The following is a 19210-nucleotide window of genomic DNA, read 5'->3' on the forward strand; positions in this document are numbered from 1 at the left end:
TATTTATATATAGGGTGATTCACGAGTATTAATGAGTCTAACAAAATTTGTGATGCAACCAACAATACATGTCCCCATAACGCATGAATATCTTATGACAGTCAAATTGCAGCGATAATTCATGAACTAGAGCAATTATTATCGATAACTGCACCAGTGTATGAATTGTCGCTGTAATTTGTCTATCATGAGCTGACATTTAAATTTTGCTCGACCTGATTGGATTAATTTTTTTGACGAAAATAGTCAAGCAAATTGTATTATAAAAAATACTATTGTATGTATGAATAAAAAATGTTTCTATTAATTCACCACATATGGTTTAACTGCTTATAGATTGTTCAAAATGATATATTTTTTTTCAAATACCTACCAGTTGGTCTAGTTCTACTTGAAAGAAATAAAATATGTACGTTTAAGTAAAAGACATTAGTTAATCAAGATTAAGATACAAAAACAGAGAGCAACTTGAGAAAGTCCTGTTACCTGGGTAACAGATCTCTTACCCAACTCAGTTTAGTTAAATTAGGTTACATTTGCAAGCCAAAGGAAACGTCCCTCCATCTTGTAGTTGGGATCACAGAAATCTTTAAAATCAAATATTTACTTAGAATGAATTGGAAGTTGCTAAGACACGAAATCAAGAAACAAACATCCTCTTGTGAACACGTTAAACTTCAAAGGCATTTCAGCATAGGACTTAATCCTCATTGTCCAAGAAACGCAGGAGTCGCTATGACTACGGAGTTTACTAGACCATAAACGAAATTCTCCATGTATTCAAGATTACATCCTGCTGCTGCCACAATTTGAATTAATGCAATTGTTCACTTGAAGCAGCTTTCGCTATAATTACAGACAAAACACTTCTTTCACTGGTGTCTAAATCTTTTCAGGAGACAGACTCCTCGACATCCCTTGCAAAGTTTGCGGCGATCGGAGTTCCGGAAAACATTACGGAATTTACAGTTGCGATGGTAAGATCAAGGGATAGTTAAATATTTACTAGATCTATAAATTGGAAGTTTAGGGTGCTCGGGTTTCTTCAAACGCAGTATCCATCGGAATCGCGTTTATACCTGCAAAGCTACAGGAGACATGAAAGGACGATGTCCTGTCGATAAAACACATCGCAACCAGTGCAGGGCTTGTCGTCTGTCCAAATGCTTCCAGGCCAGCATGAACAAAGACGGTAAGTACATACATTGATTTCTAAACGAAAAAAGGGTGAAACATATTTAATGTATCCTTAAAAATGAAGTTATAATATTTTATTTGTACGAGAAAAAAAGTTTGTGAAAAAAATTGAACAAAAAAGCATATATATTGTTCAAAGGATATTTCTCTCCATACGACGAGTGTAGATAAAAGAATTATTGACAAGTGCTTGAATTACAGATCAGCGCTCCGGGGTATTAATTATATTATTCCTCCGACAAAGGATTCGATTTATTCGATTGCTGTGTTGATATATACACTCCGCGTGTGACCCGTCTATACTGAATGTTTTCTATCACAAAGTGCTTTTTATTGAATGTAAGCCTAAGCAGATTACGAGGATCGTCGGTATATCACAAGGTGATTTACGGTTGCCAATAAAAACCTTTTCAGGCAATTTAATTTTATTAAATATACGAATATATTTATTGACGACATCTTCTACATATTGTGTTATCGGTACAATCAAAATAGTATATTAAAAAACGAGTTTCATAAGGAAGTGTTTATTTCATGAGTCCAAGTTTATACCTAAAACGAGTCGCGCAGCGCGAATTTTATAAAGGACGAAATGAGTTTTTTATACAATTTTTTCTATTTTGCACCTTTTGACCAATTTTTAAATCAAAAGTAAGAATTGTAAAATTCTGGGAAATTTTATGATGGTTGGCAAAAAACAATTGAAACACTTTTGACTTTTGGGATATTCGCGCTGCATGGTTGACGTTTAGTTAGAGAATTCTGCCAGACTGCCGGAATCCTCTAAAGTCTAGAAACTCTAGAGGATTCTGACAGAGAAGTCTGGCAGTTTTTTTATTTATTTTATTGGCAGTCTACCAACATGATAACCGTAAATTGTACTATCGCTATTATAGAACCGCTTTCAGCTACATATTACGATACTGTTTTTAGAAATAGAAAAAGTAAATTAAACGGTATATTAAAATCGTACAATATTTCACAAATATCTTCAGGCAGATATCGACATTATTTACTCCGATATTCGGTGATTGTTAACTTATTGAACAAGTTAATAAAAACTGAATAATTTTTCACTCAACTAAAAATCTACCTATTGCCTACAAAAAGTGCGTTCATGCTCAACAGTTTTAAATATAAGCGAAATAAAATCCAGATACATTTTTAAAGAATAGTGTAAATAACATGTTTTCGTGCCTCCGGCCGGAATTTGGTAAATTACAGATCCCGAAATCGTCCAGAAACACATGCATTGCCGGCCTAGTCAAGCTAAAAGTAGGGATTTCGAGTTGTCATCGGTTTCGGTTGGCATTTGTTATCAGAATTCTATCAAACGTCAATGTTTGTTCTGTGGATGGCTCGTTAAAAATGTTTTTCTATTTATAACAACGTACAAACTACAAAGAAGCAATATTTAACTAAAATTAATTAATTAAAATTACGTTTCGAGCCACTTCTTGAATATGGGCTGGTGTATTTATTACAACAAATGTTTCAGGAAAATGTGAGAAACAAAACAAATTAATTAAATTTAATAAATGTCAGGAAACAAGAGCGATGTTGATTTTAAAATTTAAATGTTTAAATGTAAGTGTTGCCAACACAAAAAATGCCCCTAATACCAATTGTTAAAACAAGTGCTTTAACTTCCATTTAACAAAAATCCGCAGAAGTCGGCATGAAAAATTTTGTGTATCACACGTCCAGAAACGGTTTTGCGAGCATTCGTACTTACAATACTCGTCTATCGACTCGTACTGCAAACCGTACTCATGCTTGCAAACGTGCAGTTTCTAGCCTAGTGACACAAATAACTATTAAGCGTTACAACTGTCATTTTCAATGACCAAATTCTTAGATGTATGACAAGGGAATTAATTCCATTCTCATTTAGAAATACAACTCAAAAAACATCGTTTCGCAATTACTGCAATTTCCATTATGCCAAACTAGTCCTGCCGTCCTGCAACTCTGGTTATCTCAATTTAATACTGGATTGGCCAATAGTAGAAGAAATCGCCATTCCATACTTCCATAAAAACGGAAACTCTAAACGCAATGAACTCAAAACGTAATTTTTCGATTTGTGTCAATATTGTATCTCACAAGCTCATGTTTTCATTCCAAGCGTAAGTTTCTTTGAACGAGCGCAGCGAGGGCAATAATTACATGAGGGATGAAATGGCACTTTAGTCCCGTGATATCTATAGTATTTTTTACACGACCTAATTGTAAAAGGAATCTGTACAAAAAGGCTCAGCGAAACAGAGCACACTAGATTTTTCTTCTTACATGTGTGAATGGCGAATAACTGTCAACATCACATTATTCAATATACGTGGATGTAATGCTCGTTACATAGAAATAAATATAGGTGTTGACTTTGGTTGTTTTGCGTTTTGTGTTTTCAAGGACAATTTTAATTTTCTTTACGTTAACGTAACAATAGTAAAAAAATAGTAAAAACTCCCAAGGGATTAAAAGTACTACTTTACTCTCTCTTTTGAAGGACCGAAAAAACCCGTCATACAAATATCGTGCAAAAAATATACCGTGGGATCGAAAACAATAATGAAGTAAGCAATGGCTATCATGGTTCAGTTGGCAGCCCTAGTTTAAATATTGCTGTTGTCAATGAAACATATTTAAGTCATTTAACAGAATAATTTGACGGGTGTCAAATACAGCAATATTTAAACTGACACTGCCAACTGAACCATAATTATCATGGCTTACTCAATTATTTCTCGATTGCACAATATTAAAAACTAGAATGACAAATACAAAAAAATTTCAACCATCTAGAAACCACACAACCTACTTCTGGAACGGACATTGCATTTTTTTACGATGTTATCTGCAGCAAATTTTTGTAGGTACTATCGCGGCCATCCAAAAGTGAACGATTTTTTTTAATAGTTTGATTTTTACTTTAAATCATAGGCGTCCTAAAATGTCAAACTTTGACACTAGCGTTAAAAAAATTATTGAAACTATTTTTTTAAAATGCCACATCCCACTCCGATTGAGATAGCTAGGGCTATTGCAAAGCTAGAAGAAAATTGGTCGTTGGCGGCTGTGGCAAGAGAATTACATTGCAGTAAGACTTCATCTTCAATATAAAGAGGCGTTGGCAAGAAAACAGGCTTGAGAGGCCAATACGAATAGGTGTTGGAAAGGTTTCTTTACTAACGTTTACTTTCATTTTAATAATGTATTAATTACTTCTCAGCCTCATTTTTATTAAAAACTATTTATTACAACTTTTTATTATTAAAATAGTAAGGCCTGCTGCACGAACGCCAATGAATACAGCCTGATTTAATCTAACGAAAAATACGGAAATTTTCGCAAGCTATCGTTCACTTTTGGATGGCCGCGATTGTACAATGTGATCAAAAAAACATTTTTTCAGAAATTTTGTTTTCCATGCCCGTCTCTTATCTCCATTTTTATAGATCATGTTGTATCGGGTGTTCATTTAAATTTCTTTTCAAAGTTGGCGTTGAAGACTCGATTGTGAACGCACCACAGATTACAGATTACGGATCAGCAGATTAGATTTACTAACCTCACTTTTTGTGTTGTTTGTGCAGACGGATGAGTGATTTTATTCCGCACTTACTTCTGCGAGTTGCTCTCTTCGTTTTCCACTTTTAAAACAAATATAAAAACCACGAATGAATGCATATGAAACGGAATTTAAAAATCTGACAAGATTAAGGAGTTAATCTTGTAGTGGGGTAAAAATGAAAAGAGAAAATCTTTATTGAATCGTTTTATTTGATTTGTTTCTAATTTTATCTTTTTGAAGAGGAGTAGTTGTTAGTGTGCTGTGCCCCCAGGACACGTTTTTCTTTAGGTGGGCACATAACTCTGTGTAAGATTCATGCTTTTGGCACTTTTGTTCTTGTTTCTTTATAGGAAGGGCTGGCGAAACATGGCGCGAGTTGAGAGGGCGATGTTCTTTACAAGTTTTGGCGTTGTTCAGCCGCAAACATGACACCACCATCCTCTCCCATCTCTCTCCGAAACTTCTCGTCACCTCCTCAACTTTGCCGAGTCACTAAACTCGTAAACTTCGCGCCTTTATGTAAAATTAAAGCGATTCACATTAACACAGATTTTAAAGCAATATAATTAAGTTTTCAGCTCTCATCCGCTCTGAAACTTTCTTCAGACTAGAATTAACCGTTATAAGAAAGTTCGGTTCGGAAACTTATCCAATTTTGCGATAATCGACGTAGTTTATGAGACCGAAGACGCAAATCCTCGTGAGGGATGCGTGCGTTGCGGTGCGGCGCCTCGCTCCTTATCAATGGAAATTGTGCATACGATAAATAAATAATACTTTAGGTGAGGGAATATCGCATGTGAGAAACAACGGGAGAGGAAAACGCAAGTGTTGAGGGTTGGCGTGAATGACAAGGGGTGAACGCAGATCGCTTTCACGCGGATTTGCACTCTCCATCGTAGCCGCTGATCCTTGCTGGGTCTGAACGCCGTTAATGGGGATTGGCGGCTCCGTAAATAGAGCGGCATTGAGCCTTCTTACCCGATAGACTCAAGATATCTACTCCGGGACTTGAACGTGACGGTTTCAAATTGCCCTCGCATTATGCTGATGCCGAGATACTCGGATCTCCGTTTCTACACTCCTCGAGAACGAATCTTTTGCACCTCACCTAGATGGTAATATCAAAGGAAATCAACTCTCGATCCCGGCGCATCCACCAAAGTTGCCAAATCAAAATCTAAACTTCTCACTTCTACTTTATGTTCGATGCACTGTTTTTCATCAAGCTTCGAAGACTGTGGGTTAATAATAGAGAAACATCGTCTTCAACAACGAAGAGAGGACTTCATCCGAGGAAGATTACGATGTCACTTTGGTAGGATTGGTGGGATAAAGATGGAATTATCCATTACAAATTGCTACCACAGAATCACTCCATCACGAAAAAGCTGTATTGTCAACAACTGGACAGGCTACGGCAATCTAAGAAAAAACACATCGGGTGTTCATTTAAATTTATCCTCAAAATAGGCATTGAAAAGTCAATTGTGAACGCACCACGGATTACTAACCACGGATCAGCTGTCTAAATCTAACTTTACTTTTTGCTTTGTTTGTGTTTTTGCTCTGGAGACTGACGAGTGGTGCGTTCACAATCGACTCTTCAACGCCAACATTGAGGAGAAATTTAAATGAACACTCGATACATACAGAAGTAGAATGGGATATTTTTTGAACACATTGAATTGAACACACACACACACACACCTAGAACAATTGACAGTGTTCAAACACGATTCCACTAATTGTTATTGTTTGATCAACTGTTTGTTTGATACCAACAGTTGTTGTTATACATTCTAATTCTGAGTTAATCACAATAAAGAAAACCTTAAAATAAATGTAGAAATTACGAAAAACGTGACAAAATATGGAAGGAACAAAACTTATTTCGAAAAAAAAAGATATAAAAGAAGAAAGAAAAAGGGAGAACGATAACGTGTCATTGTAAAATTATCGATCGACGAAAAAGATGTTTAAATGAAGATGACAAAATTATCGATGACAAAAAAGTAGAAGGCAGAAAAATGTTATCAATAAAGACCTAATCACAAGAGTGTTTTTGAAAGGAAAATGTTGAAAAAAGATAAGAAAAACAACAGAACAATGAATACTAGAAAAACAAAAATAAGATAACTGATAGATATAAAGAGGGGGCATAAGAGTAAAAAAAATAGAAAAAAGAAAAAAAATACTATCAACAGGAATATTCATCCACCTGGGCCATATACCATGAGGTCAATAGAACATTTAAATTTATAATTAAAGTGGGCTATGATTCTCAAATTCGATTGGCAACACTGTTGACGTTCAAGGTTCTCATGTTCAATTGTTTTAATTTAAAAGAAATGAAGCACTACAAAATAATACAATTTCATTGACAATCATATAAAATGTTCAAAGTGTTCTCCCCGGATTTGAATACAACTGTTAACTCACCGTTTCATATTTTGTATTGAATTTTAAAGCATCACTTTGACAATTCAAGTTGTCAACAGTGATGCCAATCTAATTTGAAAATCATAGCCTATTTTAATTATATTGAATAGAAATTTCATCTTAAGTGAGCAACTATCAGTAGAAATGGAGATAAAAACAAAAATTATAATTGTTTTTATAGTTTAAGATGCACATAATGTGCCAAACTTTTCTCAAAACAATCATGGAAAACTATCTAAATTAATGTTTGAATATGTATCTAATAATAAAATACACCCCAGGAAATAACATAAATTTTGAGACGTAAAGTTCATTCAAAAATCAAAAAACCACCACCTACTGCTTTAGGTTGGTAAAATTTAAAAAACCCTAGGTAGTTATTTTTTCATACTATGTTGGTAACTATAAATTATGACATTTATTTGATTCAAAATAAAATTCAATTGCTTTGAATTTCGTTCAAATTGTTTTATTATTGCTCAGCACGTTTAATTTATTTATCAATTCTTATTATTTTTACTTAAACATGCCCAGAACAGAAATTACACGAACCCCTCATAAATTTCTCACCAAATTTTACACTAGACAGCGTTACCGATTATCGTGGAAAATGCGACGTTGGTGGTTTTTTGAATGGACACGTTTTCTGACTGTCTTAATTTTTTGTTTTAAAATGTTTAAAATCGGCGACAATTTTTTGTAAAATTTGAGTGAATTTCTGTCGCAACATGAGAAACGATCAAAGACAAATGTTGTATTGACGGTAGAAATAATTCAACAAATCGTGTGAAAAGTTTTGGGAAGAAAAGTGTCCGCAGTTTACAGATATAACCGGAGTTCACCTCTCGGCTCGATGTTCGAAGCGGCATCTAGTGTGATTAATGGCGGCTCTAATCCGACCTGGGATTACGTCGAAATAGCTGCTTGAGGCTAGCAGCCACCACGCCGAATAATTCACCGAACGAACACCTTTGTACACCCTACACAGTAAGCGGAAATATTTTCACTTTTCGTCATTCCTCTTTTGTCAACGGGCGCTCATCGTTTTAAAAATTACCAGACCTACGGTCTCTTCTTCTTTGAACGCTTAAAAATACTGTAAACTCAAAGCTTTGGCGACTAGTTCACGATTCGGTTCAAAGCCGTAGAAAATTGTAAGTACAGGGTAAAATACAAGAAATGAACATTAGTAAGCTCGAAAATCCTATTAGAAATTTTCATGATTTATACGGGTGGAGAGGTTTTCAATAGGTTTGCGTGCTCCCTCTAAATACATCAGCGAGATTTCCTCAAAAATATTGCGTTTTCAAAGTTGTCTATGACCATTCAAAGCTACAGTTCGCATGAAAGCTGTCTCTTTGCCTCGCCTGGGGCTTACTTACTTATTGCTAGTCTTCTGCGAAGCTTTTTGTGTCGAAGCCCTCGCCACAGAGCAGCTGATAAAAAGCTTATTGAATCACATCACGAATCTCTCTCGTCGTCAAATAAACGTTGCTCGGAAATTGAGATGCTGAAAACACGACATCCTACAAAACCGAACGCTCAAATTAATTCATCGATGCATATTCAATATCCCTTTCGTCTAGCACCAAGAATCACGAAATCATCAGTTAACCGATTTAACACCGCCGAAAGAGTGGATTACGTAAAGAGGTTTTTTGGAAGATTTATCGAATGCTTTATTATCGCTTTTGACGAACAGGCCTTGTCTGGCTGGGATGTAGCGAGAAGTGAAGTAGTCTTGAGGCCGATGGTAGCACATCATCATTAATGAGCGGGGCTGATGCGCGCAGCTGCAGGTTCACAAGCTTCCACTGCCTCCGGCCAGGGCCGGCAGGGATGCCGACCCCAACTCCACCCGCACGACACGTAGGTGATTTGCGCTAGACTATTGTAGGTACGCGCTATTTCAATTCACCCTGGGAGGGGTTCCGATCTGATGATATATCAGCAGGAACCCGGAATGGTACCAGCTTCCCCATCTCTTCCATTGAAACGCTCAAAAGTTCAATCAAAAACTAAAGTGAAATCGCACAAATGTTTAAATTGTCCACTCACCGCGTCTTAATTAAAACCAACTTTATTTAGATTCTTTTTCCTTGTTTTCCATTACTTGTCTTTAGTTTTTTCCAACACAAAAATAATAAATTGTTTTTATTAATATAAATGGAATATGACAAAATGAAATATCACACTTTGAAAGCATAAAAGTATAAAAGTCTCTATTCTCCCTCAAAAATTCCTACTCTTTTTTCTTAGATAATAATAATTCTTGTGCGTGTATTCTCCCTATTTCTCTCTTTAAAATGATACTCACGGAGTACATACCATCGCGATCAAAGAAAGGTGCGACAATATGTTACTGTAGACACTTCCAAAACTCCACATTTTTATTGAGTTTTGGAAGTGTCTACAGTAACATACTGTCGCACTTTTTTTTGACCGCGATAGTATCGCGTGTTCAAATGAAATCCTGGGTTGAGTGGGCGTTGAAAAATTTAAACCGTTTAGAACAGTGTAAAGTTTGAATTTCCCGCCGTTTGACACCAATGATATTTGTTTATCTTTAATCGGGACATAATTGAACATGTTTGTTTTCAGCAAAGGGTGCCTTTAGATATTTGCTTCGAGAATAGGAATCGTTAAGTTATTCTATTTTTAATGTAAAAGATTGCAAAGAAAGAAAAAAAAGAAAGATTTTGGCTCTAAATTTTAGGTTAGCTGTCAACATGCTCCAATTAATCTACGCTTTAAAAAAACACAATAATTGACGGTTTCCAGCGCCTTCCCAGCCCAGGATTTCATTTGAACTCGCGATACATGTAGAAATCTTTTTCTCACTTGTCCAAAAATTATCATTTTTTTTCTTTCATTTGATTATTTCGTCCCGTTTCGCTTTTTATTTTTCTTCGCTATGAATGGTCACTTGATGATCAAAACTACAACACTTTATTAATTTCCTTACACCAAATACAACTTCATTATTAAACTAAACTGACTAAAATATCGTCGCTTCGCTGTCGAAACGCATGTCAACTTTGGTTTTACAATAAAGTGTATCTGATGCAAGAAAACTAATAAAGTGTTATTTTATTCCTCTTATTTATGGTTTATAAATATTTTCAAGGAATTGCTGTTTTACATTTCTAGGTGTCCTCTTCTATTTTATATCTATTTTCCCATTAACTTCACTCACTTCATTCTTCGTTAAATAATAATTGCTTCAACATTCCTATTTCTTATTTATTAAAAAACTGAAACTCCATTTCAATTGAATTGGCATAAGGGGTGGCTGTGGAAATTCAAATTTCTGTTGGTAGCCATGTGTATACCCTGCTTGCAGTGTTTTTGTATTTGTTTATTTACAGTACGGCACGTCAGTAAATTATTGGCAATGTTGACATTTAAAGTAACATTTATTTAAATGGCGTTTAAATATGGTGACAAAACTGACAGATCTAGTTACTTTTTGTGTAAAGTACCTTTCACATCTACAGCGCTGTTTACACGGTCATGGCCTACTTTTATTCCAATTTGTTTTTTATTACTCGGCTTTGTGCCTTCGGATGAATCAATTTCTCAGCTCCTTGCTCAAATTTAGTAGTTCAGTCTGTTATATGTAGTTCTTTTTTTTTCTCCATTGTACTTCTGATTGTCAGTGTTCTTATGGAAACGTGTGAAGGTAGGAAGATTGTCGAAGATGTAGATTCGAAAGTGAAGCAATGGAGGTTGTGTGATACGTGAATGTGTCATGTGAACGCGACATGTCGGTGTAGGGCACAGCTAAGCCACGGTAATCCCATCATCCGATAGTGTCATGTCATTCTGTCAGGTCAGTCGAGCGAGGGTCAAACGAACCCACCGCACAGGCGCGGCTTCCACCACCGGTCCACTCGAAGATTCCTGGGTGTGGTGGTGAATGTCATTATCCTTCCGTGACTCCTGCTCGTACCTTTTCGGTCAGGTGTCCGAGAGATGCCTCTTCTCCGAGCCCGGTCTGCGGCAATGTTTGTTTGTTCGAAGAACATCCCATTACGAGACAGTTTTGAATGTCAATATTTTTATTTATTAATAGCGATCGCTACATCGCTCAATTCTGTAACCGTATTAATTCCGAGAGCGCCGTAAGCTCGTCACATGTCTGCACAATAGCCCTGTTCCCACACTATCATTCTGATGGCCTATTTATTCGGAACCGCTGATCTTTTGCTCCCTTTAAAATGCTGAATCAATAGATTAAATTGCGAGCGAATTGAATCCCGTTTGAATCAGAGCGCCGAGCGCGAAAAGTGATTAAGATTTTAAAGATCTCTTTCAAAGCCCGTATCATTTTAACACTCGAAGTTAAACAGTATTTTTTAGTCGCTTTTACATTTTTAAAAGAGCTAAAGGGATTTATTCTTTTATTAGCTCAAGCTTTTGTACTTATCAAGTTCCAGACAATCGTGATGTCGTTTTAATTTTTATGCTTTATAATACATCTTTAGTAGGAAAGGGGATTTAGCGGATAAAAGAATTCACTCTGCTAAACTTATTCGATATTTACGATTTAATCCGAAGTAAAAAGGCGCTCCAGATTTCCTTGAAATGACATCAACACTGTGTTTATCAAATCTACGCCATATTGTACAACGTGGAGTTATTGAACGATTATGGTGGACGCGCCGGGTCCACAAAGTCAAACAACACGCGGAGCTTGGGCGGTTTTTAATTGCCCGAATTGCAGCGAGGCCTATTATTTCAGCTGTCCAGCACGAGCGAGGACCCCGCAAGCCCAAATTGCAGCCGTCGTCGAACCCACAAATGCAACCTTCGCCGGTGGGACACGGTCTACAACAACACATGCCGGTAGGCGACAACAAGTTACCAACGAGTTCGTCATCCTTGCACTTCCCGCCAGGCTTATTCGGACCACCTCGTCCGCTGAAAGCTCTAACCTTACCGCCACCGCCAGTCCCGAGCCCCACATCACATATTGACGCTTTACCGCCCTCGATGTTTCACCCTCCGGCATTACCGCCGCCACCTGGACTCCTACACATACTAATGTCGGCCGAAAAGTGCCAGGTTAGTTACAAGGTTTGTGAAGTTATATGTTAGGTCGCTAGGATTAATCGAGTTTTAACCGATAAAGGAGCTCGTGTGGGGGACAAAGTTGTCACAGATGGAATCGCCGTCGTCCAGCGAGACCAATTCGGGGTTAAATATGAGCCCCGGCCTGCCGGTGGCCCAACCGCCACCGATGGCCCCGCTGCCTCTCACTCCGACATGGGAGATGCTGCAGGTAATTTTTGAACAATAAGAACTGTCACGTGCTGACCACGTGTTTGTGTCACACCCCTCGCAAGTAGGAGTGGTGTATTCTCGTGACTTGTTGGCATTCGCGGTGACTTTTCGGCTGTAATCGCTGTTGGCTGCTCGCGACCACCCCCATATCAGGGTCCGCCTACGAACTTACTTCAGCTTTACATATTTCAGGAAACTACAGCTCGTCTCTTGTTTATGGCAGTCAGATGGGTTCGATGCTTGGCACCGTTTCAGACCCTGAGCAAGCACGATCAACTCTTGTTGTTGCAAGAATCGTGGAAAGAACTGTTTCTTTTACACTTAGCACAGTGGTCAGTCCCCTGGGACCTCTCAGCTTTGTTGGGATGTCCACAAGCGCGAGAGCGTCTCCCCGCGGATTTGCACACAGCAACTGAAATCAAGACCATACAGGTAGGAAATAAATTAACTAACTATTAACAGGTGCCAAAAATAAATCGATTGTTTCCTCTTAAGGAGATTATGTGTCGCTTCCGCCAAATTTCACCAGATGGCAGCGAATGCGGTTGTATGAAAGCCATCATCCTGTTTACCCCCGGTAATTATTCAGACCTGTTGGTTGCACGTTATTTCACATTTTTTGACTGTTTAGAAACGGCAGGACTGTGCGACGTGCAGCCAGTCGAAATGTTGCAAGATCAAGCGCAATGCATTTTGGGAGATTATGTCCGTACTAGATATCCGAGACAACCAACAAGGTTCGGGAGATTGCTTCTGCTTGTACCAAGCTTAAGAGCCATTCGATCGCTCACTGTTGAATTGCTGTTTTTTAAAGAAACCATTGGCGAAATCCCCATAACACAGTTGTTGGGTGACATGTATTACATGGAGAAGTGTACAAATGGTCCGCCATAAATATTTATTAATCTTTCGATATATTTTCTTCTAAATCTTTAATTAAAATTTGTACAGTTTGAATAGTTTCTGTGATATAAATATTGTGTAATTGTTATTCCTACATTTAACACTATAAACATTTTGATTTTAATTAGACCTACCTCATTATTACGTTAGTTTATTTATTTTTGTAAATATTTAAGTTACTAAAATCGATATAATTTACAAGGAAATAAATTTGTTTGAGTGTTTATCAAATGCATTTTTATTTCTCGTTTCACAGCGTAGCATAGGTGAGGATACAAATCGATAAACGATAAATTTAAATTTTCCGCCAAAATAGACCAATAACACGATCCAGTTTAAAAACAAGCCGATAAATTGGCACTGTTTGAGCGTGGTGTTCACAATAATTATAATAACCTGATTAAATATACTTTTATTAGTTCTAACACGTGTACATAACATACATAACGCTCGAGTTAAACGGCAAATACATTGTAAAGATTCTGACAAAGATTATGAACCTGGAAAGCTATAATCTAAGCGATAACACACCACACGAACCGGAAGTAAATTTTTGAAGGAAGCCTAAGACGAGACGGTCAAAATATGCATTTTCTTGGAGGCTAAACTCGAATTGGTAACCAAGAGATCTCCTATGTGGATTCCGCGTTCTAGCAGCTTTTGCGGAACTTCAATAAAAACACAGGCGGGCGAAGTGTGGGGCCTTCTTGCTCTTTTTATGTTTTGTCGCGGAACAAATTCATTAGCAGTTTTTGGTCTCTCGTTCGCTTTTTCACAAACTTTCGTTGGGAAGCTAATTACGTTAGGACTGAAACACTGTTTCGCACTATTATTACCCGTATTGATCTTTTGTTTTTGCGCTTTTCTTTTGGCTATGTCTTTCAACCATTGACAAAACACCTCTTCGTTCTGTTGATTTTTTCGGTTTTTGTACTCCCGCATTAATTGCTGTCGTTTTTGTTCTTTCATTTTAATTATTTCTTTTCGGCGTTCTCGTTTTTCCAGTTCCTCTGAACTGAGACCGTATTCGGATCTGTGACCGTTGTAACAAGGCAGAATGGAGGGATTTTTTGCTCTGTTCTCGTCGCAACATTTTCGTCGTTGCAGTTTCAGTAAGGGACAGTTTACCGGCTTTTCGCGAATTTCTAATTTTTTAATGGACATAGACAAATCAAAATCCAATCGTTCGATGCAGTGGTTTTTACATTCCACGAGCAAATTTTCGGATCTCGATGACCTAAATCTAGGGGATTTTTTCCTAACTTTTTTCTTCTTTATGCTAGATGTGGTTCTGCTTTCGCCTGAGGAAATTCTGACGGTCATGTTTTCGTTCCTTTCGGAATCATCGGATTCGTTCAGTTCTTCGTACAAGTCAGTTTTATTGTCGAAATGATGTGATTCAATTTCTCCCTCTTCTGGAACTATCTCTTCTATTACATCGTCATCGACTTCTTCCTCCTCGTTTATATCAAAAATATTTAAATTAATTACATTTGAACTTTTATATTCCAATATTTGATCACTTTCAGGAGTGAGTTCGGTCTCCGGAGGATCACTTTCGATGCTGTTGACATCGTCATCGGTTAAGAACAGTTCCGGCTCGTAAGAAGTTAACTCTTCTTTAAACGTAACCCGGGAAGTTTTTTCCATGGTTGTTAGAGTGTTACTACTGAATAAATCAATATTGGCCTGCTGAACTTTTTCCGCAATATTATAAGGGGACGATGCGGGCTGTAGGACTGCAAATTTTTTCATTAGTTACAGTTGTTAAATCAATAATTTTAATAAAATTTAAATATTTTGCACAAACTCACAATAACTTCCATAGTCGTCATCTTCATTTTCCGAATTGTTCTGCAACTTATCTAAAACTAAATCCATTTTCCAAACTTAATATCAAAATAATTAATTTAAATATTTTTTAAAAGCGCCCAACACCGGTCACTGTATGCACACAAACCAGATGGCGATGTTTGTTTTGTTTGTCTCCAGGGAAACATATCAACAATTTTGACATTTCGATGTTGACGTCACGTAAGTGACCGGTATTTTGCTGTTGATTGATAACATTTCAGTTCCCCAATTTTTGTTTGTGAATCGGGATTAAGTCACGTTATCGCGACCACTTCAAACTGTCGATCTCATTTTTATAAAAAATAATCACGGGAGCCACGTTAAATAACTTAACCTCAAACATGTGGAACTGGGTATTTTTCGTTTATTTATTTATGAACGGCATATATGGTGCTATTCCCGACGAAGAATCGTGTCATTCGTTTGGGGGTGGGTCTGTATACCCACTTGGGGTAAATCCTGAAAAGGCTGAACACAAATTACAATGGACTCAAGCTGTTAGTGAGTAAAAACAAGACAAATTTAATTATTTATTGACTAACGGTCTCTAAGTTTCAAAACCGGCCCCGTTTTGGGAAAGTACCGCTGTTGTCAATGGGGAATTTGTTCAACTGAAATCAACAGATTTTTTGGGAAAGTACTTAGTTTTCTTCTTCTATCCACTAGATTTGTAAGTTTTATGAGGAACAGAATAATTTCAGTCAGTTATGTTGAATTTTTAGCACTTTTGTTTGTCCCACTGAAATTTTAGCATTCAGTGACAGAATAGAAGAATTTCGCAAAATTAACACTGAAGTTGTTGCCTGTTCAGTTGATTCACATTTCACACATCTTGCTTGGATCAATACACCTAGGAAAGAAGGAGGACTTGGTAAAATTCAAATTCCTCTTTTGTCAGACTTGAATCACAGCATATCTAAGTCTTATGGAGTATTTCTGGAGGATCTGGGACATACACTCAGGTCTATATTATTTTCTTTAAAAAGACTCACATTCACTTTATTTTTATAGAGGTTTGTTTATTATTGATGCTAAAGGATTTTTAAGACAAATCACTATGAATGATCTACCAGTTGGTAGAAGTGTAGATGAAACTTTAAGATTAGTACAGGCCTTCCAGTATACTGATCAGAATGGAGAAGTTTGTCCTGCTGAATGGAAACCAGGACAAGATACTGTAAGTCAAGTTCATATTTTCATTATCATTTTCACCTCTTTACATTTTACTTTTAGATAATACCAAATCCCATTGAGAAAAAGAAGTATTTTGAAAAACACTAATTTATTTAATTGGTATAAAAATGCGAATTTTCTTCCATAATTCATTACATCACAGCAAAATCAAAATACTTAAAAAATAATACTTTTTTTATTTGAAATTGCATGTTAACTGAATTTTTTATGTCAAACTATAACAAAAATATACAAAAAAAAAAGTTTACATTTATTTTTTCTTCTGTTTTGGGCTTGATAAAGTTATTAAAGGAATTCTTCTTTTAGGTACATTCACTTTTTCTTGTGGATTTACTGTTAACGTTTTATTTGTTGGTTTTTCAGATTCACTTATTATTTTTGGTAGAATTTGATCCGTTTTTTTCTCAAGATCTTGTATAGGATCACTTTTGTTGCAGTCTTCAGAATTCTCTGTTTCTTTTGTTGTACTTTTTTGTGTATCTGTACTTTGCGACGCTTTACTGTTGGAATTCTCTGTTTCTTTTGTTATACTTTTTTGTGTATCTGTACTTTGCGACGCTTTACTGTTGGTATCTTCCAAATGTAAACTAAAATCTTCAGTATAATCATCAACATTAATAATTTCAGTTTGAGTAAAAGATGTGTCTTCACTTTTTTCACATCTCCAAGCATCTCTAGCTTCAATTTCATCCAAGATTATAGTTACTGGAGGCAGAGACGTCGAATTTTTTGTTTTTTCAGGTTCATTAGATTTCTCTTTTGATCCAGGTTTTAAGAAGTTTATCAATGAACCAACTTTAGATGACACTTTTTTACTTATTGTTGTAGTACTAGGGGACACGCTCTCTACATCTTTCTTTTTATAAATATTTTCATTATTAATATTCTTATCATCTACTGGAATGGGTTTAATTCTTTTGCAAACAACTTCACTTTTATCAGATTCATTTTGACGTTTTCTTTTACTAGTGTCTTCTTCTGCTGTTTCATTATTTCTAGAATTGGCTGGAATGTTTTTATTTTTATTTGTTTTTGGTGTTTTAATAGCCCATTGCTCTAATAAATTTAGTTTTTTAGGTTTAACAAATTCTGGACAATCTTTATCTAATTCTTCACATCCACTGACATCCATGATGCTTTCTTCAACTTCACTTTCCTCCTTCACATACAATACACCTAATTCATTTGGTTCAAAAGTGATTAAGGCACAATATCCATCAGTTGAAGATGCAACCAAAAGCAGACCATCTTTAGACCAAGTTAAGTCAGTCAATCTTGTATAATGAATATCTCTAAAATATGCAAAAGGTGCTAGTTGTTGAGTGTCATATAAGATTACATCATGATCAGTCCCAACTGCAATAATCATCCTAAATGGGAGTGAAATGATGGCTTCTGGTCCATCCTCTTGCAATTGAAAAAGAAGAGGACAGAATCTAACAACAGTGCTGCACTGTTTGCTTGAAGGGAGTATTGCCACAGGTCTAAAATTTATATAAATAGCTTGTCTTTAGATAAATGTTATTTCAAATTACCCTGTCCATGACTCCACAGCAAAAATAAATGTACCATTGAGAACTTTTTTACTCTCCTCTGTTTCAACATGCCCAGAAGGAACAGCTAAAAGACTTCCATCTGGAGAGAAATCCAGTCTTCTAAAAAATGACTTAAAAGTGTCATCATGAAAAAATTTCACTTCTTTGTTGTAAAGATAATGATCATTAGGCACAGACAAACAACCCCTTTGTATTCTTGCTCTCACATGTTTGCCAAAACTATCAAATATTCTACATATTCTGTCTGTGCTAATGGTAGCAATGTACTGGCCTTTAGGATCCCATGCAACTCCCTTAAATGTAAAATTTTATTATAATTGTAAATAACCACTTTGCATTAATTTACCTGGACAAATCCCTTATGATCACTTAAAATTTGATCACTTTTACCTTTGGTAAAATCCCATAAAATGGCAGTGTTATCAATAGATCCTGAAAGTAGCTTTAAACCACTTGGTGACCAACATAAGTCATATATATCTTCCTTGTGACCACGCATCACCTACAATTTATTTAATTTATTAAGATGTAGAAATATTTATTAACATTACTTTATGAGCTATCCAAGTTTCTTTATCACTGGTTTCTCCTTCTAAAAGTGGAACATTGTCTGTTTTGAGTTGCCAAATGATAATATTTGCATCATCATCAGCTGTTGCAAGGTGTTGACCTGAAGGTGACCATCGAACAGAATTAACTGCCTTTTGGTGCCTTGTTAACTCTGATAAAGCTTCAATCTTAACAGCACCATTATCATTTACATTTAATTGCCAGATCTAGAAGACCATTAGGGTGCAAATCTTACATTAAAAAATCCAATTTGAATGTAAACTTACTAAAACATGACAATCTGCACCACCAGTTGCTAACCTATAAAACTTTTCTGAAATCGGTTGTATATCGATACTGAGCACAGGCTCCCTGTTATGCCATGATATTTCTGGTATAGAACACTTCATATTATGATATTAGAACAAAAAAGTCAAGTAAAAAATGTGCTGTGAGCAGAAATTTTAAATTAAAAGAATTTAAAAAAACAACAAAATGAAACTTTGATTAACGCGGATTACAGACGACAATATTACAAAACATTTGGCGCCAAACTCAACAAACGTCATAATTTGGAGTTTTTAGAATTGAAAGGTGGTAATAAAAAATCACTAAAAACTAAAAGGTGAATTTCGAATCCGCCTAATCTAATTAA

General features: G+C 36.2%; 4 protein-coding genes across 6 annotated transcripts; 2 read left to right on the forward strand and 2 right to left on the reverse strand.

Annotated features, from left to right (window-relative positions):
- Window positions 1-1035: 1035 nt before the first annotated feature.
- dsf (dissatisfaction) lies at window positions 1036-13595 on the forward strand. 3 transcript variants are annotated; one of them, XM_069054628.1, is made up of 6 exons: window positions 1036-1192; window positions 11958-12280; window positions 12348-12497; window positions 12692-12931; window positions 12995-13076; window positions 13131-13595. In XM_069054628.1, exons 1-6 carry the CDS (start codon window positions 1099-1101, stop codon window positions 13391-13393), a joined length of 1152 nt encoding a protein of 383 aa, XP_068910729.1. In that variant the 5' UTR covers window positions 1036-1098; the 3' UTR covers window positions 13394-13595. The 3 variants fall into 3 exon arrangements, with proteins under 3 accessions (XP_068910729.1, XP_068910730.1, XP_068910732.1); XM_069054629.1 differs by lacking the exon at window positions 1036-1192 and adding an exon at window positions 10702-11006 and having other exon boundaries at window positions 11958-12292; XM_069054631.1 differs by lacking the exon at window positions 1036-1192 and adding an exon at window positions 10704-11045 and having other exon boundaries at window positions 11958-12292.
- A 207-nt stretch (window positions 13596-13802) lies between these two features.
- On the reverse strand, window positions 13803-15389 carry LOC138134962 (uncharacterized). The gene is made up of 2 exons (XM_069053570.1): window positions 15217-15389; window positions 13803-15141 (listed from the first exon to the last, which is right to left on the reverse strand). The coding sequence occupies exons 1-2, from the start codon at window positions 15281-15283 to the stop codon at window positions 13967-13969; spliced, it is 1242 nt and encodes a 413-aa protein (XP_068909671.1). The 5' UTR covers window positions 15284-15389; the 3' UTR covers window positions 13803-13966.
- A 36-nt stretch (window positions 15390-15425) lies between these two features.
- On the forward strand, window positions 15426-16697 carry LOC138134964 (peroxiredoxin-4-like). Its single transcript, XM_069053572.1, has 5 exons — window positions 15426-15757; window positions 15809-15926; window positions 15979-16218; window positions 16268-16433; window positions 16490-16697. The coding sequence occupies exons 1-5, from the start codon at window positions 15598-15600 to the stop codon at window positions 16535-16537; spliced, it is 732 nt and encodes a 243-aa protein (XP_068909673.1). The 5' UTR covers window positions 15426-15597; the 3' UTR covers window positions 16538-16697.
- Window positions 16607-19112, reverse strand: Caf1-105 (chromatin assembly factor 1, p105 subunit). Its single transcript, XM_069053566.1, has 5 exons — window positions 18843-19112; window positions 18558-18782; window positions 18353-18508; window positions 17986-18299; window positions 16607-17934 (listed from the first exon to the last, which is right to left on the reverse strand). The coding sequence occupies exons 1-5, from the start codon at window positions 18963-18965 to the stop codon at window positions 16701-16703; spliced, it is 2052 nt and encodes a 683-aa protein (XP_068909667.1). The 5' UTR covers window positions 18966-19112; the 3' UTR covers window positions 16607-16700.
- Window positions 19113-19210: the final 98 nt, after the last annotated feature.

This window comes from Tenebrio molitor, chromosome 7 (assembly GCF_963966145.1).
Source record: "Tenebrio molitor chromosome 7, icTenMoli1.1, whole genome shotgun sequence".
NCBI lineage: Eukaryota > Metazoa > Arthropoda > Insecta > Coleoptera > Tenebrionidae > Tenebrio > Tenebrio molitor.

Coding starts and splice junctions, on each gene's coding strand:
- dsf (XM_069054628.1), top strand. CDS start 1,099: ATGAAAGGACGATGTCCTGTCGATAAAACACATCGCAACCAGTGCAGG. Junction 12,281..12,347: donor TGTCGGCCGAAAAGTGCCAG/GTTAGTTACAAG, acceptor TAACCGATAAAG/GAGCTCGTGTGGGGGACAAA. Junction 12,932..12,994: donor CTGAAATCAAGACCATACAG/GTAGGAAATAAA, acceptor TTTCCTCTTAAG/GAGATTATGTGTCGCTTCCG.
- LOC138134962 (XM_069053570.1), bottom strand. CDS start 15,283: ATGGATTTAGTTTTAGATAAGTTGCAGAACAATTCGGAAAATGAAGAT. Junction 15,142..15,216: donor TGACGACTATGGAAGTTATT/GTGAGTTTGTGC, acceptor AAAAATTTGCAG/TCCTACAGCCCGCATCGTCC.
- LOC138134964 (XM_069053572.1), top strand. CDS start 15,598: ATGTGGAACTGGGTATTTTTCGTTTATTTATTTATGAACGGCATATAT. Junction 15,758..15,808: donor ACAATGGACTCAAGCTGTTA/GTGAGTAAAAAC, acceptor ACGGTCTCTAAG/TTTCAAAACCGGCCCCGTTT. Junction 16,434..16,489: donor GGAAACCAGGACAAGATACT/GTAAGTCAAGTT, acceptor TTTTACTTTTAG/ATAATACCAAATCCCATTGA.
- Caf1-105 (XM_069053566.1), bottom strand. CDS start 18,965: ATGAAGTGTTCTATACCAGAAATATCATGGCATAACAGGGAGCCTGTG. Junction 18,300..18,352: donor ATCATAAGGGATTTGTCCAG/GTAAATTAATGC, acceptor TTTACATTTAAG/GGAGTTGCATGGGATCCTAA. Junction 17,935..17,985: donor GCTGTGGAGTCATGGACAGG/GTAATTTGAAAT, acceptor TATAAATTTTAG/ACCTGTGGCAATACTCCCTT.